The sequence below is a fragment of the Chlorocebus sabaeus genome, chromosome 1 (assembly GCF_047675955.1).
Source record: "Chlorocebus sabaeus isolate Y175 chromosome 1, mChlSab1.0.hap1, whole genome shotgun sequence".
NCBI classification, from domain to species: domain Eukaryota; kingdom Metazoa; phylum Chordata; class Mammalia; order Primates; family Cercopithecidae; genus Chlorocebus; species Chlorocebus sabaeus.
Window position 1 is genome coordinate 81040067 of NC_132904.1, and position 25640 is coordinate 81065706.

Sequence of the window (25640 nt, forward strand, 5' to 3'; positions counted from 1 at the left end):
TTTGAAGGTAGTTCAGAATTCTGGATTTAAAGTGCTCATAGAAGAGGGACAAGGTATGATGATAGAGAGGAAAGCAGAGGCTATATCATGATGGGTTTCATAGATTATATTGATATTTGAACACTGTCTTGAGGACACTGGAGATCTACTGAAGCATAAATGTTATTTCTATTTGACAGATGAGAAAACTGAGGCCAGAGAAGCCAAATGACTGACTTCAGACTGGAGAGCAGAGAGCAAGGCTAATTTAATCCCCTCCCTCTAAATCTTTACCTAAAGCCTGATGCTCTTTATATTGTAGTAAGATCACTAGGACATAATTCTCTTTCCTTGGTCCTACTGTCAGCAAATGCATTACTAGTTTATCCTTCATCTTAGTTTATGTTGAATTAATGTGTTTGGTTTAGACAAGAGGGAGAGTAGAACTAGTGTGCTGGTTTTTAAAAAGTTTTCCAAGGTGAGCCAGGCATGGGGGCTCACGCCTATAATCCCAGCACTATGGGAGGCTAAGATGGATTGCTTGAGCCCAGGAGTTCAAGACCAGCCTGGAAAACATGGTAAAAGCCCATCTCTACTAAAAACGCAAAAAATTAGCCAGTTGTGGTGGCACACGCCTGCAGTCCCAGCTACTTGGAAGGCTGAGGCATGAGAACCGCTTGAACCCAAGAGGCAGAGGTTTCAGTGAGCTGAGATCACAACACTGCACTCCAGTCGGGGCCATAGAGTGAGGCCCTGTCAAAAAAATTCAAAAATAGTTTTCCAAGGTGAATATGGCCTAATGTCAGGATATGTGGGCTCGGTTACATCACTCATAGGTTATAAACTGCCAAGCTCATCTACAGGCGTGTCTGTTAAAATTACAAATATTGACACTAGTCTTTCCTATATGCATCATGAAAGTACTTTTCATAATGCGCACTTAAAAGATAAAGAAACATAAAAATCAAAACAAAAACAAATGAAATAAGCACTATATTGCTGATGGGGTAGTGAAGGTTCACAAATTTGGATATTTTAATACTCTTGTATATTACTATGTAACCAGACATTGCACTTCCAATTTATCTTAAAGATTCTTCAACTGGCCTTTTAGAGTAAGACAATCTGGAGATTGCCTAATTAAACGATTTAAGTTGAAACGTGACAACAGGCATAGAAGTAAGATACTAACTTCTGAATTAATTTCACAGGGTCAAAACAAAGAAGAAAGGAATAATTATTTAAATGGAGGTATTCTATCCCAGCCAAGCAATCTGGATTTCACATTATCACTTTTAAAATAAATTCATTCATAGAATTTGTTGGTACAAATGAACTTTTTAATGAAGGAATAACAAAGAATCTCTTATGTAGCTTTTTTAGAAAAATGTCAACGTGAATCACCTAACATCTTTGATTTTTTTCAAAAAGAGAGCACATATATACTTGCCAAGCATTTAGGTCCTTTTTGAGTAAAGACATTTTTGAATTATATAGGAATAAGCAATGAGTACAAATGTCAATGTTAAGGTTATAATGATATGACAATTAAAAGCTATTCAAATAGTATAATAGGTATCCTGGCATAGCGGCTCATGCCTGTAATCCCAGCACTTTGGGAGGCCTAGGTGGGTGGATCACTTGAGCTCAGGAATTCGAGACCACTTTGGGGAAAATGGGGAAACCTCACCTCTACAAAAAAATACAAAAATTAGCTGGGCGTAGTGGCACATGCATGTGGTCCCAGCTACCCAGAAGGCTGAGGTGGGAGGATCACCTGAATCTGGGGAGGTTGAGGCTGCAGTATGCAGTGATTGTACCACTGTACTCCAGTATGAGCTACAATGAGACTCCATCTCAAAAAAAAAAAAAAAAAAAAAAGAGTAATAGGTGACAAAACAAGTTTGCTACACTTAACCAATGATAGAGGACAAACAATGTAAAATCTTTAACAACATTAAAGAAAACTATTTATTCAATATAGTTTATGTATAGTCTTATCTGAAATAAAGAGGTTGAGTTACACAATCAGTAACTTTGATTCTGTAAACATTATCACTTTGAAATTCTAATATAAAAGAGAGGGACAAGATAAGAAATGATGAGTAACCTTATTCAGACAAGACAGATTAGTGGATCCAGAAGAATGATGAGTGGAAGGAGGAAAGCGCTAGAGATACAAGGAATCAGTTTTGGAATACCTTGGGCTGACTTGGTGCAAATCCCAACACTGATACTTACCACTAGTCCTGTGACCTTGGGCTAGCTACTCTTTTCTCTAGGATTCAGGAAAAATATTTTCTATTTAATAGGGCTGTTGTGATAATTAGATTAATTTTTACATATAAAGATGCCAATGTATATGGTATATGGAGATTATTATCATTAATATTATTATTGTTGTGAGCATTATGATGGTCATTTTGTGATGCTACTGAATTCTATTGACATTAACTGAGGCAAAACAGTAGACCAGATAACTAGTAATAAGTCACACTGAGTGTTTAGGATGGCATTTAATCTTGCACGTTCCTAATAACTAAGAGCTTTTCAATTAACCCCAACCTTGAGGAAAATACTTTTCAGTGTTAAAATAGAAGTGAAGGGCTATAGTGAGTTCAGGTTGTTTTATTAGAGTGGGAAGAAATAAACTGTTACCTACTGAAGAAAAAAAAAAGAAAAAAAGAAGAAAAAGAAAGGCTCAAAATTTACAGAGGGTACTAAAAATCACAATCATTGTCCATTGTAAAGATATATCTCCCCAAATGCTAAAACATGATCTTTCACAATTAAGTATACAGGTCATTTTCTAAATAAAATTCGATAATAATCTTATTTTATACATCTTCTTCCATCTCTTGATAAACCATGACAACATGTTGTTAGTAGTACTTTATATGCCCCACTGTTTAGAAACTATATGATCTCTGATGTTATAGGAATACATTATGTAAATTAATTCAGCTTGTTGTATTATTTGTTAACTGTCTCCTCAGCTAAAGTACATACTGAACCCTTAGAAAAAAATTAATTTAAAATTGTAGGTTTAAATAAGCTATGTTATAAAATTAGGTATACAAAATAAATGAACTATTTCCATTCACCAAGCATTGACTGAGTGCCTACATTTTTCGAGGTAACACACCTTTTAATTTATTTCAGGAACTCTGTGAATACAAATTCCATTTAAAAATGCCAAGATGTTATTTCATGTTGCTTATCATGCCCTAGTGTTCAAAATTAACTCCTCCTAGCTCTCATGCTAGCACAAAGGCAGTAGAGTTGATTTTTCCTTTGGTCTTTATCACTCAGAGAGCAAACCTTCAGTTCTCTAATGTAGATTTCCTGATTAAATGTATCTTACTCTCTGAGTAAGATAATTAAATAATTTGGACCCTTACAATCACATTTGTTTTTTTCTGGCTTGTTTTAAACATTAGCCATCACAGAAATGGATGGGACAGATTGAAAGCCCTTTACTAGCTTCTTAAGAAGCAGAAGCTCAGATTACTTTGTTGTATCAATGTCTTTTTAGGTTCTATACACTGAATTTCATAGAGCTGCTATTTCCCACATTTGGGCCCAAGCTTGAAATAAGTGCTTCTGGGAGATTCAACTTTCTTTGCATACTAATTTGGCATAAGACATTATCTCCCAGTGGCTTTCAGAGCCATTTGTGGTCTCTGACAGTTCTCTCATCCATACAGCCTATAATTTTTATAGGAAGAAAGGACTTTTCTAAAACATTTGTTCCAATAAAAGACCCACTTACAAGTCTCTTTCCTTCAAAATTACTTGAAAGTCAAAACAAAACACAACCTCAAAAGCCCACTCTTCAATATATGTGATATTAGTTGATACATAATAGTTAAGCTTGTAATCTTCTTATCTGGGCTATATAGAATGGAGAAGAGACCAATTCTATCCCAATCCTCCCCTCACTCTCCTCCACCAAAAGTGTTATTAGATAACAAGTCAGTCATGTTCTATAATTGTCAGATCTGGACATTCTAAGAGGCTACAGCACTAAAGGCAGAACTCCAATGATATTTTCTCTTCTCAAGCTAAAGAAACAATCATATATTGGTTCATCACTGGATTCTTGTTCATTTTATCATTTCCACTCTGAAGGAATGAATAGCAAGTTATAGTGCAGGCATCTTTCTAGGTGAGAGAAAGGACTGTGCCACAGGCCAGGAAAGCCATCTCTGGGTCAATATCATGAGTTTACATAAAGCAGTAACGAGACTGGGCTGAAGATCATATCCTCAGAGGAATACGAAAAATCTGTTTCACAAGATTTTGGTACCTTTGGAAGTTTCCCCAATGCCTATCACATGGGATATTGATTCCCTAAATATGACAGTTTGGACAGTGCCCCAGAAAGCACTGGAGAAATTAGAGATGTCAGCTATCATCTTGTTATCTCCAAGCATGTAATATACCTTAGGACTTATAGGCCATTTTAATTTCTCAGGGAAATATAACTAATTAGGTAAGTCTACACAGAGATTCTCTGGAAATGACTGGTCATGCTGAACAGAAGAAATGCAAATCTATTCTTTAAATGGCCACAACTACCTGATTATAAATATAATTCTTGCTTACTGTGAACATTTTGAAATGATGGCTTAGTGAAAAGATACCAAGCACCCCTGTAGAGTCTAGTCAACGTTACTGAGAGTCCCAGACATATGCTCCTAGGACACACACTGTAACACATATACTTTAGAAAAGCTCAGGTATTTATAATGCCCACTTCAGAACCAAAGATCACAATAATAAAAATAATGCAGTATAGCAACAAGTTTACTAGAGAGCTCTCTGAACAAGCAAAAATTGCAGCTGCTCAATTGCTTTCATCCTATGTAATTTAAAGGAATCTTAAGTCTCTGTGAATACACTCTATCAATTGATGATTTCACCATGTATTTTGAATAGCCAATGATCTTGGTTAACCCTTAATGCTCCCCTTCCAAGCAAGCCAGGCTGTAAGTGTTACCCCTTTTCAAAGTGGCACGGACCACATTCACAGTGAGAGGCAGGTTCTCACCCCAAGCAAATAAAGACTGCGTCTGTACTCAGACCAATGATCCAGAGCAGGCAATTGGCAAATCGGAAAGGTAATTTTCAACCCCACTCTTTCCATACCTTCTCTGATTTCGCCTTCCTGGCATTGTGCACGAACCTGCGACCCAGCTTCTTAGCATACCAGATAGAGGCAAACATAGCGATGCCAATGGAAGGAATTCACAATCAAGCTGCCGCACAATCAACTTCCCACCTCGGCTCAGAGACGAACAGAATTAGGCTGGAGCTGTCACTTGCAGGCTGTTGCTTTCTCAGTTCCTCTCATGCTGGTTAGCAGAGGGAGAGGGTGGGAGGAGGGAGGGGTTGGGGGAGAAAAGGCAGTCCTGTTTGGCCAGTCTGCAGGTATATTTACATCCTGCCAGCAGGAGGTCCGGGTGAGGCAGGCGCTGCCTTTGTAGCCAGCTCACACACATCCAGTTGGCTAAGTATTTGTCTGCAGTTCTTCGGCACCGGCACCGTCGCCACCAAACTCCATGTGTGTCAGGAGGAAGGGAAGCTGCAGTCAAGTCCGGAGGCAGCTCACCTCCCGCTCTAGGCTTGGGCAGTTACAGTCCTCGCTTTGGCTTCCCTCTATCTTGACAGTACGTGCTGGCGGCAGTGACCACGTAAAGACAGATCCACATACAGCCTCGCAGGTAAATCAGCCAATACAGGAACTGCCAGGCATGGGGAAGAGAGCTGCCAGGCAAGGGGAGAGGCAGAACCACCATGAACCTGTCCCTGCAGGCACAAACAGGTGTCCCTGGAACCCAATCCCACTCATATCCTCCAAGAGGACTAAGAGGACTATCAGGACTGTTAGGGTGACTGGAAACACAAGCATCCTTCTCTTATCTCCTCCCCAGCTCCATTTGGTCCAAGGAATATAACTTCTCTGCCCACCAAACAGCCTTATCCACAACTTACAAGGTAAACACTTTATTTCTTTAGAGACTGGCCTGGGACAAAGGGCTAAATGAGCAGGATGAAGTGTTCTCCCAAATAACTGAGTGAAGGTCCATAGTTTTATAAGTCATTAGTTTTACCTGTAAAAGAACTGAGGCCTCTATTACAGGATGGTTTTTTGGGATAGGTACTGGAGGATGGACAGGGGTTTAAATCGAGCGTTAAACTAAAAAGAGCAATCTACTCTTTTTTTTTTTTTTTTTTTTTTTTTTTTTTTTTTTTTTTACCCCAGGTTTTCTTGTAGTGACATCCAGTGTCCAGTGGATGACTGAAATATCACCTTTGGGGAGGTAGATTTATGGCAACTTTTAAAACATGCTCCTTTGAAGAATTTTCACATTTGATTCTAACATTAAGTACTTCCATTATGTTAGCGTTTAGACTATTATGTGAGGAACTTTTAAGGTAAAGTCCATGCTAAGAGACAACTGTTTCCTCCAATGAGAGATGATGTTTTAGCCCTTTGCAGTCCTACCAGAGGACAAAAATAAACTGCTCATGATGGCAAGGAAAGCCTGCCTTCCAGTGGCACACAAACTAGACTCAATATAGTAAATGTTTTCCAGCTGATCTGACAGAAGCACCCGATGAGCACTGAAGAATCAAAGAAATGTCAACACACTTGCAGACACTTGGAAAAGAACTTCCTTCTCTTAACAAAGTCACTTGAGGTCTATTCCTTAAGAGAGTTTGATCTGTGGAATCAACAACAAAAAGTATATTGTGAAGGATGTTGAATACCCTCATAGGCAAATGGAGGTAGAACAAGGCAGTGTAAGACAGGACATTGGTAGTCAGAACCCATGTTCATGTTACTCACTAAGGTAACCCTTGTGCCTAGAACAGTGCTTAGCACAACACATTTAATCTATGTTTATTGAAGGAATGAATAATCTTGTTTCTGACCCTGACTTTTCTTCTAATTTATTCATTTGTTCTCTCTGGGTTCGATGTGCCTCATCTGTAAATTAAGAGAATTGGGCAGATATTTTTTAAGTTCCTTTCCTGCCCTATGAGTCCATGATCATTCTTGTGGGTCTTCAAATAATATTGAACAGAAATCTCAAGTGCTCACCAGATACATAGGCTGTGGTGAAATCATTCAGTGTTCTAAAATGTCAACAGTGGTACCCCTGGGGTAGCCCAGCTTCTTCTACCTCCTTTAACATGCCTTGCTGCCAACCAGGGTTTGGTTTTTCCATTAGCTATTTCTTTTGCTTTATGCTCCTTTCCTTCAATTTCCTTTTGACACTCTAAGGCAACCCCTGTGCAAATTTCTCCATATCATACCCTGTATTCTTTGGAGGAAAAGTGCCACAGAAATCCAACGAATAAATATACATGGTAACTCCTGCTTAGTTTTCAAAGAGCTACTCAGCAGGGCCATAGCTTACTCTAATATTGCTGTGATGTGAAGGTATTTATTATTTCTGCACACAGGTTGGTCCAAGCCATGTTGTAGTTAAAAGTGTATTCAAATAAAAGACTAAAGTAGATAAAAAGAATGAGGATAAACAATCGTCCCTAAGTTAATGATTAGAAAATTTTGTTTTTAACACCTCAGATAGAATCAGACTATAAAGAGGTGAGACAAAATGCCTTGAACTTTCAAACCACTGATATCATAGAGAGAATCAAAGGGTGTTAATTTACTCTGATGGAGAACTGACAGATCATAATTTTTGATCTCTTTCTGTAATTTTTGCATTCTCTTCATGAGTTAAGACATCGTGGATCACTAAAACTAAGGCTTGGAGAGATCTTTGATGTTTGATCAGTTTGTTTATTGGCTTTGCTTTTATGTTGAACCTTTAGTGACCTTTTTCACACACCTGACCAAGAGGCTTCATACATTTTTTTACAGAATAAGATCCTTATAAAATAAATTGACCCTGCCAGCTAAGAGATAACTTATGACAATAATAACTATTGTTTTTTAAATAGGCAGTTGGGACTCATGCTCATGTTATGCAAATGCTCAGCAAACCATAGATATTCAAAATATATTTGTCAAGTGTGTCTATGACAAAATAGAAAAATCCACAAACTGGGAAGGACTAGAAGACTCAATAGAAGAATAGCCATAAAATTTTCAGTAGCAAACGTTGCTTGAAAGATGGATATAATGTCAACTGAATGAAGTCATTGCCATATTTATACAACCATCTTCCCTGGCTCTCTGTGGGCAGATGTGTCTGCTGTAAAGGTGGCAGCTTCCTACAGCTAATCCTACTAGTCTCTAACCATTGCTCTGCTGATTGAGATAAATAACATTTGCAGCTCTGCTGTATAAGCAAAACAAAATTCTCAGACATTTTCCATCTGTATATAATCAGTACCAGGACAGACCTTTTCCTTTATAATTTTATTTTTAAAGCTTCTCCTATGACAGAAACCTACCAGTGCAGTTGAGTTTGAGATGCAACATTAATCCATTTAAGCAGCTTTGGGTTCATGCTTCAACACACACACTATGTGAGCCTCCTCTGAATTCTCAAGGTAAATACAGTGTTTAAATCAAGCCATTAAGAAAAGGATTTTCTTAATTTTCTGCCTAGCACATGAATGATTCTCTTTTAAAAATCATCTATTTATATCAGAGATAATTGTTTTTAAAAACAGAGTCAAAATTCAACCCAAGGAATTAATATCTGGTGGCCTGAAAAGCTATTTAGTTTCAGTGTTGAATATATACCAAACAAAACATCTATTGAGCCATAAATAAGTTAATGTAAAAAATTAATTGCACCAAGATTTTGATTGCTTTGTTTGCATATTTGATATGCATACTTGATAGTCCTTTGGCTAATGTCTGATGTTAGTAAATTATTATTATTATTATTACTCTTTTGAGACAGGACCTTGTTCTGTCACCCAGGCTGGAGTGCAGTGGTATGATCATAGCTCATTGCAGCCTTGAACTCCTGGGCTCAAGTAATCTTCCTCCCACAGCCTCCAGGGTAGGTAGGACTGTAGATACACACCATCACGCTTGGCAATTTTTAGAGTTTTTCTCTTTGTAGAGATGAGGTCTTGCTATGTTGCCCAGGCTGGTCTTGAACTTCTGGCCTCAAGTGATCCTCTTGGCTTGGGTTCTCAAAGTGATTAGCTGATTATTAAACACCAAATGTGGAATATATACTACATAGAATATTTTGGTAAAGAATATATACATAATATTTAACTTCAATTCAGAGGAATGCCGAGGTCTTGATATTAGTTACTTCTGTACAAAGTAGTAGAAAGGGGAAGATTAAAACAGCTATATTTTGCTCTAAGTACATATGTATCACGTGACTCATCTACATAACATATTCTTATTAGTACTTGTGTGAGTGAAAAGATAAACAGTGCTTTTCCACAAAAATGTATTGAATATTACTACGTGTCAAAACTTAGGGGCCTGTAAATGAATAAAGTACAATCCTTTTCTTAAAGAGCTCTATATAGTTGGGGACACATATATATCAAGAAATATATTTCAGGAGTAAGAAAGGGGTCCAATTTCAGGAGTAAGAAAGGGGTCCAATTTCAGTTTTCTGTATATGACTAGCCAGTTTTCCCAACACCGTTTATTAAATAGGGGATCCTTTCCCCATTGCTTGTTTTTGTCAGATTTGTCAAAGATCCGAAGGTTGTAGATGTGCAGTGTTATTTCTGAGGCCTGTGTTCTGTCCCATTGGTCTATATATCTGTTTTGGTATGAGTATCATGCTGTTTTGGTTATTGTAGTCCTGTAGTATAGTTTGATATCAGGTAATGTGATGCCTCCAGCTTTGTACTTTTTGCTTAGGAATTTCTAGGCTATATGGGTTCTTTTTCCGTTCTATATGAAATTTAAAGTAGCTTTTTTCTGATTCTGTGAAGAAAGTCAATGGTAGCTTGATGGGAATAGCATTGAATCTATAAATTACTTTGGGCAGTATGGCCATTTTCATGATATTGATTCTTCCTGTCCATGACCATGGAATGTTTTTCCATTTGTTTGTGTTCTCTCTTATTTCTCTGAGCACTGGTTTGTTGTTCTTTTTGAAGGGATCCTTTATACACCATGGAATACTATGCATCCATAAAAAGGATGAATTCACGTCCTTTGCCGGGACATGGATGAAGCTGGAAGCCATCATTCTCAGCAAAGTAACACAGTAACAGAAATCCAAACACCGCATGTTCTCACTTATAAGTAGGAATTGAACAACGAGAACACATGGACCCAGAGAGGGGAACATCACACACCGAGACCTGTCAGTGGGTGGGGGAGGCTAGGGGAGGGAGAGCATTAGGAGAAATACCTGATGCAGATGACAGGTTGATGGGTACAGCAAACCACCATGGCACGTGTATACCTATGTAACGAACTTGCACATTCTGCACATGTATCCCAGAACTTAAAATATAATTAAAAAAAAAAAAAAGAAAGAAAAGAAAGAAAGAAATTTCAGTGAAGAATGGCCTTGTTACAAATGTATGATGCTCAGGGATAAAATTACTGATTTTCAGTTTTTATATGATATAAACTCACTAATAAATGTTAGCTGGAGAAAGTGCAATAATTAGTGCTAATGTATATTAAAAAGCAAAAGAATAGCTAAATCTCTCTGCATGTTTTATCACTATGGACAATAGGAAAAAAATTGTCACTATTAACATATATATATATATATATATATTACAGTCAATGCTACAAACTGGCCCGACTGCAGATGGAAATATTTCTGCACCGAAGAAATAGCCAGTTGTAGATAAGTGTGAATAAAACATTCCAAATAATACACCCACTAACTCTAATTACAAATGAACAAAGCCTATATCTTCTCCTCTTAAAATAATCAAAACTCATTCTTCAACATTTGAATATATAGTGTGTCTCTTATTTTATATGTTTAATCATATTTGGCATCAGAAATGTAAAGAACCTAATGTAACATTTACCTACCATCTAGATTTAATAAATGTTAATATTTTGTCATATTTGATTCAGATTAATTTTTTAAGAAATAAGTTCCTCATAATATAGGTAAAATCTCTTCACTCTACCTCCTCAAATTCATTACAAAATAATTTTCAATAAACACTCGTGTAACTCTTTAAGCACATATAAGTTTCTTTAGAGCAGGTCCTTCGAAATGTAATTGGTAGATCATAGAACATGTGCAGCTTTAATGTTAATTCATTACAAATTGTTCCCCAATTGCCATTATTAGTAATTTAAATAGTTTACATTAGTAGTTTATAAGAGTTTAATATTCTATATAACACAGTGTAATCAGACATTCTTGTTTCCCAAACATAATATATAATGTTAACTCTTTGTAGTCTTGATGTGCATTTTCTTGATTATTGGTGAGACTTAAGATGTTTTCGTACATTTATTGGTCATTTGAACTTTCTTCTGTTCATACCCCTTCCCCATTTTAAAATGTGTGTTTTTTTTTTTTTCTTATTAACTTGTGAAGTACTTGATGTATACTGGACACTAATCTTTTATTATGGGTTTTGAATATATCTGTTTCCAATCTCTGACTTGTCTTAGTTTTATTCATGTTTTGTCATAACGAACATTCATAAAAATGAAAATGATTGAAGTTTTTTGGTGTTTTATTTTTTTATTTTTTTGTTTGTATTATTATACTTTAAGTTCTAGGGTACATGTGCACAACATGCAAGTTTATTATACATGTATACTTGTACCATGTTGGTGTGCTGCACCCATCAACTCATCAGCACCCATCAACTCGTCATTTACATCAGGTGTAACTCCCAATGCCATCCCTCCCCCCTCTCCCCTCCCCATAATAGGCCGCAGTGTGTGATGTTCCCCTTCCCGAGTCCAAGTGATCTCATTGTTCAGTTCCCACCTATGAGTGAGAACATGCGGTGTTTGGTTTTCTGTTCTTGCGATAGTTTGCTGAGAATGATGGTTTCCAGCTGCATCCATGTCCCTACAAAGGACACAAACTCATCTTTTTTTTATGGCTGCGTAGTATTCCATGGTGTGTATATGCCACATTTTCTTAATCCAGTCTGTCACTGATGGACATTTGGGTTGATTCCAAGTCTTTGCTATTGTAAATAGTGCCACAATAAATATACGTGTGCATGTGTCTTTATAGCAGTATGAATTATAATCCTTTGGGTATATACCCAGTAATGGGATGGCTGGGTCATATGGTATTTCTAGTTCTAGGTCCTTAAGGAATCGCCATACAGTTTTCCACAATGGTTGAACTAGTTTACAATCCCACCAACAGTGTAAAAGTGTTTCTATTTCTCCACATCCTCTCCAGCACCTGTTGTTTCCTGACTTTTTAATGATTGCCATTCTAACTGGTGTGAGATGGTATCTAATTGTGGTTTTGATTTGTATTTCTCTGATGGCCAGTGATGACGAGCATTTTTTCATGTGTCTGTTGGCTGTATGAATGTCTTCTTTTGAAACATGTCTGTTCATATCCTTTGCCCACTTTCTGATGGGGTTGTTTTTTCCTTGTAAATTTGTTTGAGTTCTTTGTAGGTTCTGGATATTAGCCCTTTGTCAGATGAGTAGATTGCAAAAATTTTCTCCCATTCTGTAGGTTGCCTGTTCACTCTGATGGTAGTTTCTTTTGCTGTGCAGAAACTCTTTAGTTTAATTAGATCTCATTTGTCAATTTTGGCTTTTGTTGCCATTGCTTTTGGTGTTTTAGACATGAAGTCCTTACCCATGCCTATGTCCTGAATGGTATTACCTAGGTTTTCTTCTAGGGTTTTTATGGTATTAGGTCTAACATTTAAGTCTCTAATCCATCTTGAATTAATTTTTGTATAAGAAGTAAGGAAAAGATCCAATTTCAACTTTCTATGTATGGCTAGCCAATTTTCCCTGCACCATTTATTAAATAGGGAATCCTTTCCCCATTTCTTGTTTTTCTCAGGTTTGTCAAAGATCAGATGGATGTAGATGTGTGGTGTTATTTCTGAGGGCTCTGTTCTGTTCTGTTGGTCTATATGTCTGTTTTGGTACCAGTACCATGCTGTTTTGGTTACTACAGCCTTGTAGTATAGTTTGAAGTCAGGTAGCGTGATGCCTCCAGCTTTGTTCTTTTGACTTAGGATTGTCTTGGCAATGTGGGCTCTTTTTTGGTTTCATATGAACTTTAAAGCAGTTTTTTCCAATTCTGTGAAGAAAGTCATTGGTAGCTTCATGGGGATGGCATTGAATCTATAAATTACCTTGGGCAGTATGGCCATTTTCATGATATTGATTCTTCCTATCCATGAGCATGGTATGTTCTTCCATTTGTTTGTGTCCTCTTTTATTTCACTGAGCAGTGGTTTGTAGTTCTACTTGAAGAGGTCCTTTACATCCCTTGTAGGTTGGATTCCTAGGTATTTTATTCTCTTTGAAGCAATTGTGAATGGAAGTTCATTCCTGATTTGGCTCTCTGTTTGACTGTTACTGGTGTATAAGAATGCTTGTGATTTTTGCACATTAATTTTGTATCCTGAGACTTTGCTGAAGTTGCTTATCAGCTTAAGGAGATTTTGGGCTGAGACAATGGGGTTTTCTAAATATACAATCATGTCATCTGCAAAGAGGGACAATTTGACTCCTTCTTTTCCTAACTGAATATGCTTTATTTCTTTCTCTTGCCTGATTGCCCTAGCCAGAACCTCCAATACTATGTTGAATAGCAGTGGTGAGAGAGGGCATCCCTGTCTTGTGCCAGGTTTCAAAGGGAATGCTTCCAGTTTTTCCCATTCAGTATGATATTGGCTCTGGGTTTGTCATAAATAGCTCTTATTTTTAGAGATATGTTCCATCAATACTGAATTTATTGAGAGTTTTTAGCATGAAGGGCTGTTGAATTTTGTCAAAGGCCTTTTCTGAATCTATTGAGATAATCATGTGGTTTTTGTCTTTGGTTCTGTTTATATGCTGGATTACGTTTATTGATTTGCATATGTTGAACCAGCCTTGCATCCCAAGGATGAAGACCACTTGATCACGGTGGATAAGTTTTTTGATGTGCTGCTGGATTCGGTTTGCCAGTATTTTATTGAGGATTTTTGCATCGATGTTCATCAGGGATATTGGTCTAAAATTCTCTTTTTTTGTTGTGTCTCTGCCAGGCTTTGGTATCAGGATGATGTTGGCCTCATAAAATGAGTTAGGGAGGATTCCCTCTTTTTCTGTTGATTGGAATAGTTTCAGAAGGAATAGTACCAGCTCCTCCTTGTACCTCCGGTAGAATTCGGCTATAAATTCGTCTGATCCTGGACTTTTTTTGGTTGGTAGGGTATTAATTATTGCCTCAATTTCAGAGCCTGCTATTGGTCTATTCAGGGATTCAACTTCTTCCTGGTTTAGTCTTGGGAGAGTGTAAGTGTCCAGGAAATTATCCATTCCTTCTAGATTTTCTGGTTTATTTGCATAGAGGGGTTTATAGTATTCTCTGATGGTAGTTTGTATTTCTGTGGGGTCTGTGGTGATATCCCCTTTATCATTTTTTATTGCGTCTATTTGATTCTTCTCTCTTTTCTTCTTTATTAGTCTTGCTAGCGGTCTGTCAATTTTGTTGATCTTTTCAAAAAACCAGCTCCTGGATTCATTGATTTTTTGGAGGGTTTTTTGTGTCTCTATCTCCTTCAGTTCTGCTCTGATCTTAGTTATTTCTTGCCTTCTGCTAGCTTTTGAATGTGTTTGCTCTTGCTTCTCTAGTTCTTTTAATTGTGATGTTAGAGTGTCAATTTTAGATCTTTCCAACTTTCTCTTGTGGGCATTTAGTGCTATAAATTTCCCTCTACACACTGCTTCATATGTGTCCCAGAGATTTTGGTATGTTGTATTTTTGTTCTCATTGGTTTCAAGGAACATCTTTATTTCTGCCTTCATTTTGTTATGTACCCAGTAGTCATTCAAGAGCAGGTTGCTCAGTTTCCATGTAGTCGAGCCGTTTTGATTGATTTCTTGGTCCTGAGTTCTAGGTTGATTGCACTGTGGTCTGAGAGACAGTTTGTTATAATTTCTGTTCTTTTACATTTGCTGAGGAGTGCTTCACTTCCAATTATGTGGTCAATTTTGGTGTAAGTGCGATGTGGTGCTGAGAAGAATGTATACTCTGTTGATTTGGGGTGAGAGTTCTGTAGATGTCTATTAGGTCCACTTGGTGCAGAGTTGAGTTCAATTCCTGGATATCCTTGTTAACTTTCTGTCTCATTGATCTGTCTAATGTTGACAGTGGAGTGTCGAAGTCTCCCATTATTATTGTATGGGTGTCTAAGTCTCTTTGTAAGTCTCTAAGGACTTGCTTCATGAATCTGGGTGCTCCTGTATTGGGTGCATATATATTTAGGATAGTTAGCTCTTCCTGTTGAATTGATCCCTTTACCATTATGTAATGGCCTTCTTTGTCTCTTTTGATCTTTGATGGTTTAAAGTCTGTTTTATCAGAGACTAGGATTGCAACCTCTGCTTTTTTTGTTCTCCATTTGCTTGGTAGATCTTCCTCCATCTCTTTATTTTGAGCCTATGTGTGTCTCTGCATGTGAGATGGGTCTCCTGAATACAGCAAACTGATGGGTCTTGACTCTTTATCCAATTTGCCAGTCTGTGTCTTTTAATTGGACCATTTAGTCCATTTACATTTAAGGTTAACATTGTTATGTGTGAACCTAATCCTGTCATTGTGATATTAGCTGGTTATTTTGCTCGTTAGTTGAGGCGGTCTCTTCCTAGCATCGATGGTCTTTACATTTTGGCATATTTTTGCAATGGCTGGTTTTGGTTGTTCCTTTCCATATTTAGTGCTTCCTTCAGGATCTCTTGTAGGGCAGGCCTCTAAGCATTTGCCTGTCTGTAAGGGATTTTATTTCTCCTTCACTTATGAAACTTAGTTTGGCTGGATATGAAATTCTGGGTTGAAAATTTGTTTCTTTAAGAATGTTGAATATTGGCCACCACTCTCTTCTGGCTTGTAGAGTTTCTGCCGAGAGCTCTCCGTCCAGCTTTGTTCCATTCCTGGCGATGAGCTGCGTTCCTTTGGAGGGGGAAATGTGCTCTTATTTTTTGAATTTCCAGCTTTTCTGCCCTGCTTTTTCCCCATCTTTGTGGTTTATCTGCCTTTGGTCTTTGATGTTGGTGACGTACTAATGGGGTTTTGGTGTAGGTGTCCTTTCTGTTTGTTAGTTTTCCTTTTAACAGTCAGGACCCTCAGCTGTAGGTCTGTTGGAGATTGCTTGAGGCCCACTCCAGACCCTGTTTGCCTGGGTATCAGCAGCGGAGGCTGCGGAAGATAGAATGTAGCTGAACAGTGAATGTTCCTGTCTGATTCTTGCTCTGGAAGCTTCGTCTTAGGGGTGTACCCCACCATACGAGGTGTGGGGAATCAGTCTGCACCTCATGGGGGATGTTCCCCAGTTAGGCTACTCAGGGGTCAGGGACCCACTTGATTAGGCAGTCTGTCCGTTCTCAGATCTCAACCTCCGTGTTGGGAGATCCACTGCTCTCTTCAGAGCTGTCAGACAGGGTCATTTACATCTGCCAAGGTTTCTGCTTCTGTTTTTACCTATGCCCTGTCCCCGGAGGTGGAGTCTACAGAGACTGGCAGGCCTCCTTGAGCTGCGGTGGGCGCCACCGAGTTCGAGCTTCCCGGCGGCTTTGTTTACCTACTTAAGCCTCAGCAATGGCAGGCATCCCTCCCCCAGCCTCACTGCTGCCTTGTAGTTAGATCTCAGACTGCTGTGCTAGCAGTGAGGGAGGCTCCGTGGGCGTGGGACCCTCCTGGCCAGGTGTGGGATATAATCTCCTGGTGTGCTGTTTGCTAAGACCCTTGGTAAAGCGCAGTATTAGGGTGGGAGTTACCCGATTTTCCAGGTATTGTGTGTCTCAATTTCCCTTGGCTAGGAAAAGGAATTCCCTTCCCCCTTGCACTTCCCAGGTGAGGAGATGCCTCGCCCTGCTTCAGCTCTTGCTGGTTGGTCTGCACCAGCTGACCAGCATCGATTGTCCGGCACTCTCTAGTGAGATGAACCCGGTACCTCAGTTGAAAATGCAGAAATCACCTGTCTTCTGTGTTGCTCGTGCTGGGAGCTGGAGACTGGAGCTGTTCCTATTCAGCCATCTTGCTCCTCCCCCATTTTCTTTTATGTTTACATTTTTATCAATTTTTTCTCTATTCCAAGTTTATAAATATTTTATTTTCTTTCTAAGCAATTTAAATGTTTTACTTTTCATCAATAAGTCTGCAAGGTTTTTGTTTTTTATTTTTAATTTACAGTGAAAGGAAAAAGATCATATCCTTTTCAGGGACATGAATGGAACTGAAAGCCTTTATCATCAGCAAACTAGCGCAGGAACAGAAAATGCAACACTGCATGTTCTCACTTATAAGTGGGAGCTGAATGATGAGAACACATGGACACTTGGTTGGGGCAAGGTGAACAACACACACTGGGGCCTATCGTGTGTGGGCAGGGAAAGGGAGAGCATCAGGAAGAACAGCTCATTGGTGCTAGGCTTATACTAGGTGATGGGTTGGTGATCTGCGCAGCAAACCACTGTGGCTTACGTTTCCCAATGTAACAAACCTGCACATCCTGCACATGTACACCAGAACTTAAAAGGTGATAAGATAAAATTAAACACTAAAATAACAATTAAAAATAGTAATTTATGGTGGAAGGTAGGAATCTATATTTTCCCATATGTATGTCCAGTTTTATTCATTTATTTACTTATTTAGTTACTTGCTTACTTAGTTGGTATATAGTAATGCTTTTCCTTTTCCTTACTGATTTCTAATGTCCCTGAGTTACATATCTAGATAATATGTATGTGCATATAATTGTTTCTTGGCTTTTTAAAAATTGCCCTATTTTTATTTACCTGTGCCAGTACTACATTATTATGCTTTATAGTAAATACTGATATTTGAGAGGTGATTCATCCTTTTCACTTGATCTAATTTTTCAAGTTAATTTTTATAAATTTGTACAATTGAGCACTTCTATAGTACCCCAAAATGGCACATTTTATTGTATACATTTTTTTCCTTTTTTCGAGACAGAGTTTCACTCTTGTCGCCCAGGCTGGAGTGCAATGGCAATCTCGGCTCATAGCAACCTTCTCCTCCCAGGTTGAAGCAATTCTCCTGCCTCAGCCTCCTGAGTAGCTGGGATTACAAGCACCCGCCACCATGCCCAGTTAATTTTTGTATTTTTGGTAGAGACGGGGTTTCACTATGTTGGCCAGGCTGATCTTGAACTTCTGACCTCAGGTAATCCGCCTGCCTTGGCTTCCCAAAGTGCTGGGATTACAGGCGTGAGCCACTGTACTCAGCCTATTGTATACTATTTTAGTTTTATCTTGCTATAGTAGTTATATTCCCCACCAAATCAGTCATTATCATTATCACCATTATTATTTTTTGTTATAATTATAGTTTACTCACAATAACTATCAGCTAACTTCTTTTTTAGAATCCTAACCCCTTTTTCTGGATTAAATTTTCTTCTTACAGATAAACATAATTTTAATAGTCTTTCTGCAAAAATCTATGATGTTTAAACATACCCAATCATTTATATTTTCCCTGAACTGAATGGTAGTAGATTAGACTTTGAATGAGAGTATAGAAAGAGATTTGTAAATCGACAATGATTTTCCCTCAGAGCTTTGAAGATATTAACCTGCACTATCTTCTGTCATCAATTTTTATAATAAGATGACTGCTGTCAATCTAATTGTTACCTGTTACAAGAAATATGTCTTTCTTAATATGGTTTGTATAAGGAATTTTTTTTTCTGCCTTTCTTGAATTTTCGTTTTACTATATTTTCTTTATTAAAAAATGTACATGGAACTCATTATGTTTCTTTAATCTGATTATTTATAAAATAAGTCTCAGTCATTAACTCTTCTAATACTTATTTTCCCTCACTCTCATTATTCTCTAAAATTCTGTTATGTTTTTTTCTGGACCATTTTATTCTACCCATACTACTGCTTCATACATCTCATATTTTTTTCTCCTTCCTCCTCTGTGCTGCTTTCAGGGTATATCCTCAGATCTAACTACTATTTTCTAATTTCTATTTTTACCTCAAATTTTAATTTATTGGTTTTTACCTACCTACAGAGTATCTATTTTTAATCAATTGTTTATACCTTTTTTATTTTTAGACATTGTATATATATTTTTAAGTCTATCATGTTCTGTTTTTATGATGATTTTTATTTGTTTCTTTGTCCTGTTTTTAATTTAACACATGCTTAATTTGTAGTCTTTATCTGACATTTTTATTCCCTAATTTTCCTGAACGTCTAATCTCACTGGTGTCACTCATGGTGGGTAGTTTCTGCATCCTATTGTACATTTTTATTCTGAGATTATCTTTAGGAAGATTGTAGTTTCTGTGGGAGTCCCTGTGACCTTCAGTTGTGCAACTATTTCTACAGAATAATTTTACACATCCCTCTTCTAGTTGTCCAGAGATTTCATTAGCTCAAGAGCAGTTTCATATCAATTTTTTTTTTTTTTTTTTTTTTTTGTCTTGGAGCTACTTTCCCCACAAAATAGGGTTGGATTTAAATGTACTCTCTTTTTTTTTTTTTTTTTTTTTTTTTTTTTTTTTTCCTTTTTCCACTCATAATAGAAACGTATTTCCTTATTGCTAACCTGGGCTGGTGAATAAAGTTTTTTAAAAGTCCTTTCATAAATGAGAATCCTTTTGTTTTCAGTTTTATGCAACAGTCTCTGTTTCATTTCCCTTCCTTTGGTGATCCTAACGTCGAGTGTCCTGCCCTGAATGGCCATCAAAACCCTACACTCTCACCCTAAATGCCTTTATTGAGTCCCATATACCCCTGGGATACCATAGTCAGTTCAGTATCTCACTGCTCTGGCCATCATTATACACAAACACAAACAAGTCCAAGTGGCATCCCTCTAAATTAAACCAAAATCAAACTAGATCATTTAACCTAGCCTGCAAATGAGGCTTTAGAGTTTAATAAGCATGTGTGGTAACAACATGTATAAGATTTATTGTTAAGTGTTTCATGCAAGAGATTTGGGGAAATCACCTAGTTAATATGTTAGTCAAAAGTCACCATATTATAATAGTTAATTAGCTAAACTTAGCTGTAAGAGAGACCATCATTATCATTATTTTGACCCTGGAGAAGTTATGCTAACTTTATAAAATGGGGGTAATAACGGAAACTATGTCACAGTATTGATAATAGGAGCAAATGAGATAATACATATACACTATTGGGAGTAGTTCTGGCACATAGCATAAGTGCAATAAAAAATACTGCAAAATTTTATTCATATGCTAATCTTTAAGGAAGACAAAAATCACGATAGTCTAGACAGACAACACATGCTTAATATTATGAAGAGAAGCAGAGAAGAATGATTTATAAAAGCTCTTTATACTTCTGTTTAATAATCCTATAAGGAAAGTCTACCTTCTTTCTGCTTCAGTCTTTTCTCCCCTTTTATGCCATTAGTGAAGAAAACAAATCAGTGACAAACTTGTAAAAATATTTCATAGTTTTTCAGTGTCCCATGTGTCTCTTTCCTGAGACAAATAAATATCTTCTTGAGTCTTATGAATAGTTTTTTCTTTTTCTTTTCCTTTTTTTAGTATGTATGTATGTATGTATGCATGTATGTATGTATGTATGTATTTAGAGAATCTTCCCAGAGCCTCAAAAGAAGGCTTGCAGGACCTCTTGTAAGAAAAACTCAAATGGGTCCTGAAGTTATATAGTAGATCTGAATTAACATGCTGTGATTTACCACCCATGTGTTAAATTTTCTTACAGCAGAGGAATAGTTTGATATGAAAATAACTATCAAAAGGAATGTAGAGCTGGGAAGATATAGGTGAGGAGCAATGTAGAAAAATATCAAGCCAGCGTCAAGAAGGAATGAATATCTAATGGAACATTAGAACTTTGACTTGTGAGCACAAACAACAATGCATAAATAAGGCCATATTTTTTTGAAACAGCTACACAGTGCTAAAGATGTATAATTTAATAATTTAGTAACTGAGAATGCAATTCAGTATCTTCAAATTCACATGCTCTTCCAAAGCATGCAAAAGACGCAGACATTTAAACACTACTCACCTAACCTGAGTGCTTTGGAATGGGAACTTTCTTACTAAGTAAAATTTAATTAGTCGGCCTGGTATTCCAGCCATCTCTATAACAGAATTATTTTCATAAGTCATGGAGGTAAAGTGCTAGTTTTGGAAGCAATAGTCTTAGTTTTAATTTCATTTCCACCAGTTGTCATATCTCTGGGTATTGAACTACATAATCAATTCCTTATGAGCTCAAATAATATATTAGTCCATGACATTTATGAGCAACAATTAATCTGGAATACAATAATCTCTTAAATCCAGTGGCCACTTTTGATGAAGTTGTATTCTTGCCATACCATCCCTTTGGAGCTTCACAAAATTATTTTCTGTTTCCCTGAGATGCTGTATTTGTACCCTTGAACATACTGTTTCTGCTATCTGCAGCCCTACCTATCCACCTTACTTTCTGCTTCTTGTCATTTTATATGTGACAAATCTTGACACATTTACTGAGACGTGGCTAAATAAATGTCTGTGAAAATTTTTCCTGATAACCACCAGACAGAGCCAGTAACTCTCTTCTATGTCCCTTATTGTACTTTGTACATAACTCGGATTTAGTTCTTATTAATTTATTTGTAATTACTTTGAGCTTATGTTTCCCTCTGAATGCCTATGAAACATTCAAGAAAAGTAACATACCTTATTTATTTTTGTATCCTCAGAGACCTATATAGTCCTCTGCACATGGTAGGTAATAATAACTATCTTTTGAATAATTTAATAGTTGTTTGCTTAATGAATGAACAAATGAATGAAGCATATCACTTGAATTCAACAGCTTCACACTCCTAGGAGAAGAAAGGAAGGCACTATATAAAGGCCTACCTAGCATTCGTTATTACCCTTTATTTGCATTTTTACTTTACACTCATCTTCATAAGAGACAAGTAATTGTAACAAGGGTTCAAAGTGCTTCAAAAAACACCATTTCTAAAGGTAAATCGCTGACACTTATTGATACATGGACCTAAAAGTTGTCACATTTTTTTTTACTTTGTAATTCCTACTCTTTCATAGGTACAGGTGATCTTTTGCAAAATACAACACATAAAACCAATGTAGACAGTAATAAATAAAATCCCTTTTTATTTCCTTAAAAATGAGACCCACTAATGAAAATATACAAATCATTTCATTTTCCATTCTGCCACCTACGTAAAACAGAAACAGCAGCTGCTGAAATCTTCAATGCCAACATCAATTACAGATAGTGTTGCTGAAAATATTCGTGATATTAACTGCAACCTCTCTCCAGCTCAAAAAATATATAAAGTTTTAAAAAAGGTGTAATAGCATCATCTTGTTATACGCTTCATGGCTAACTAGAAAGAAAAGGGGAGACTGATTTGCTAGTTGTGGTCTATATGTCAGCTATTTTTACATTAAGCATCTTTATATGAAGTTAAAAGTGCCTTGACTTTAAGACGCACGAAGAATCTTGTCCACTAAAGTACTTAACATGCATTTTCTTAGTATTGATCTAACATCATCCATTAAAAAAATATTTACATACTGTCTTTATTGTTGTTTATAGGTTATTTTTAAATTTAACTTGACTCACTTTTTAGTTAAATAAATTTATTTTAAAAGGGAACTTGTTGCCATCAGAATAAACAAATCCTTTTTCATAAATAATAACCATATAAATAACACAATCAATATAAAATCATATTAATCACATTAAGAAGTAAAATAAAAAGAAATTTTAAAGTCTAATTGAAAAGATGATGGTTTATATGGAAGTTACAATTTTTTAAGTAATTACATTAAAATTAAAGTATAAGTATGTTTTTAAAAATGTTTGCCATGTACCATCTTAAGTATATCATACTTCAGGAAATACTCTCAACTAATTTAATCCTCACAAAAAATACCTGAGTCAGATAATATCAACTTCTTTTCACAAATTTAGGAAACTAAATTTCAGAGGAATTGATTAATTTATTCAAGGTCATTTGCCTAGAGGAATTAAGCTTTGAATCCTGGTTTGCTCCTCACTTGCTTCTAAATTTTCAAACCCTGTCTGACTCTCAACTTCCTTATCTTTAAGACATTGCGTAACAGTACAAGAAATGTCATGTGGTAGCTTATGATAAAAAAATAAAAAGCAGCAAGTTCTATGAGTTCAGATAACATTAGCCCATGAGTTGGATTGGTGAAGACAGGCTTACTGCGAGAAAGAAAATTTGAGTTAGTACTTAGAAATCAGATCAGAACAAGAAGTATTTTTTTTTCCCCCAGAAGAAACAGTAGGAACAAAAGCAAGAAAGTTGGAAAACATGAGATGTGTTGGAGGAATAAAGGAAAATAAGGCAGAAAATGCTATACCCATAATTAGACAATGTCAATAAATGTTTAATCATGACAAACATGGTCAGAGTTAGAGATCAGAGAGAATGATAAAGGTGGTAGAAATAATGGGGGCCTTAATTAGGGGGATGATGGTAGAAATAAAGGCAAAGAGGAATAAAAGAAGAAACATTATTTCTTAATGTCCTAGAGTGAGTTCAGATCACTGGCCTATTCTCTTAGTAAAATATGCTCCTTTTCATAATGTTTATCATGTTAACAATAATCTATTTAATACATCTATTTTTCATGCTTTCCTTATAGTGCATTCCATGAAAGCAGAGACCATGCCTGTTTATTCATCATTGTAGCCTCTGTGCCTAACAACATGCCTGGTGCATAATAAGTGTTCCAAAGAAAGATTTATTTAATTCATGCTTGAAAGAAGAAATAACTGAGGGAACAGAATTTGCATAATTGATCTGTAACCCAAACCTCTGCATCATGCAATATACCCATGTAACAAACCTGCACATGTACCCTTTAATCTGTAATAAAATTTGAAATTATTTTTTAAAAATCTGTACAATTTGACTGCTGCTTTATAGGCTGAGAAAAAAGGAGTCAAGCAGCTAAAGAGTTGAGCCCAGGGGACTTCAAGGTATCTGTAAGACAAAGGAAAAATTTTCATTAGCATGGCCTCTTCTTTCATTGTAAATGTTTGTATTCCTTCCTTTGTCTCTTCAATCCTTTTACCTTCTAATATTATAGGCTCCATCTGAAACTTTCATTAAATTAATGTCTTAGAAATGTAATTCCTTCATTTGTTGGAAGTGCTGATTTTTTTCATGGTCCACAATTTCCATTTAAGGCTTCCATATTTTCTTTGTAAACTCTTCTAAAGTAGATAATTATTTTTTTCTTGTTTTTGAAATGGAGAAGTGTTGTCAATTATTTTATTTTTTCTAATTCATTGTTTGCTCTTGGGGGCTTATATTGTGCCTAGGGGGACATCCACATTCACGTAAAAAATGAAAGCGGTCATGATATACTAAGTTTCAGATATATTCAGATTTTAATGCCCCTGGAAAACTTGGGAGTATATATGTCTAATAAGCAATGTGATAAAGTAATCCCTCCTCCACTCATGTATTTATTCAACAAATACTAATTTGAGTGTTACGATGCACCAGCCTGTTTATAAGCAATGGGGCCAAAATAATGAACAAAACAGACAACAATCCCTACCTCATGGAGCTTACATTTTATTGTAGAAAAGAGATAGTACAAAAGATAAACAGAAAATGTAGTCTATTCAATAGTGATACATGCTAAAGAGAAAAATAAAGCAGATAAATGGAATAAAAAGTGTTGGGAATGGTTAACTTTTTCTGATAGGTTGATTAAGGTAAACCTCAGTAAAATTTAACTTTTGAGTAAAAATCCTAAGGAAGTGAGAGCAAGCCAGAAAGATATCTGGGGAAAGAATATGTGAAGGCCTTAAGAAGGGACTGTTTGATCTCACAGAGTTATCACATTCTAGATATGTTTTTTTTTTTTTTTTTTGAAAAAGTAGATGAATCTAGATGAATGAATAGAGGTATACGCACAGAAGTTTCTGTGAAATATGGTGAATGGTCATTTTCATCTTCAAGCAAAATGGCAATTGTTCCTGTATTACATAAACTGAAAGGTTAACAACAACAAAAAAAAGATAGAAGAAGAAGAAGGAAGAAGGAGGAGAAGGAGGAGGAGGAGGAGGAGACGAGGAAGAGGAAGAGGAGGAGAAGGAGGAGGATGACAAGGATGATGACTAGGGCTACCATTTGACAACAGTAAGGAGAACAGTACGGCTAAAACAGAATGAGCAGAATGAGGAGGAAGACAATACAAAATAAGGTTGGAGAGCTGCACAGGGAGGTGAAGCAAGAAGTGTGGAAAGCAGATCTTGTGAGCCTCATAAGCTACTGTGGGCAATTTGGCTTTTGCTATGAATGAGACAGGAAGCAATCTGAGAGTAATACCATGATATGACTAATGTTTTAATAGGATTATTCCTGCTACTTCTTAAAAATTTTGACTCTAGGGGTGTCAAGGCTGGGAGGAGGGAGAACAGTTAAGAATTATTACAGTTATCAAATTCAAAAGGAATAGTAACTTGGAAAAACTAATCAATATGAAAATTTTTA

General features: G+C 36.5%; 1 protein-coding gene across 16 annotated transcripts in view; it reads right to left on the minus strand.

The window, feature by feature from the left end:
* Nucleotides 1-25640, minus strand: part of DLG2 (discs large MAGUK scaffold protein 2) — a 2222296-nt gene that overhangs the window by 978341 nt on the left and 1218315 nt on the right. Inside the window, exon 1 of one of the 16 annotated variants that reach the window (XM_038004878.2) lies at nt 5131-5825. The exons of 14 other annotated variants lie outside the window; for them this stretch is intronic. In XM_038004878.2, the coding sequence (XP_037860806.1) occupies nt 5131-5208 (78 nt within the window). In that variant the 5' untranslated portion in view covers nt 5209-5825. Of the gene's footprint in view, nt 1-5130; nt 5826-25640 lie in introns of those variants that run through there. One more of the 16 variants, XM_073019959.1, reaches the window with a different exon arrangement.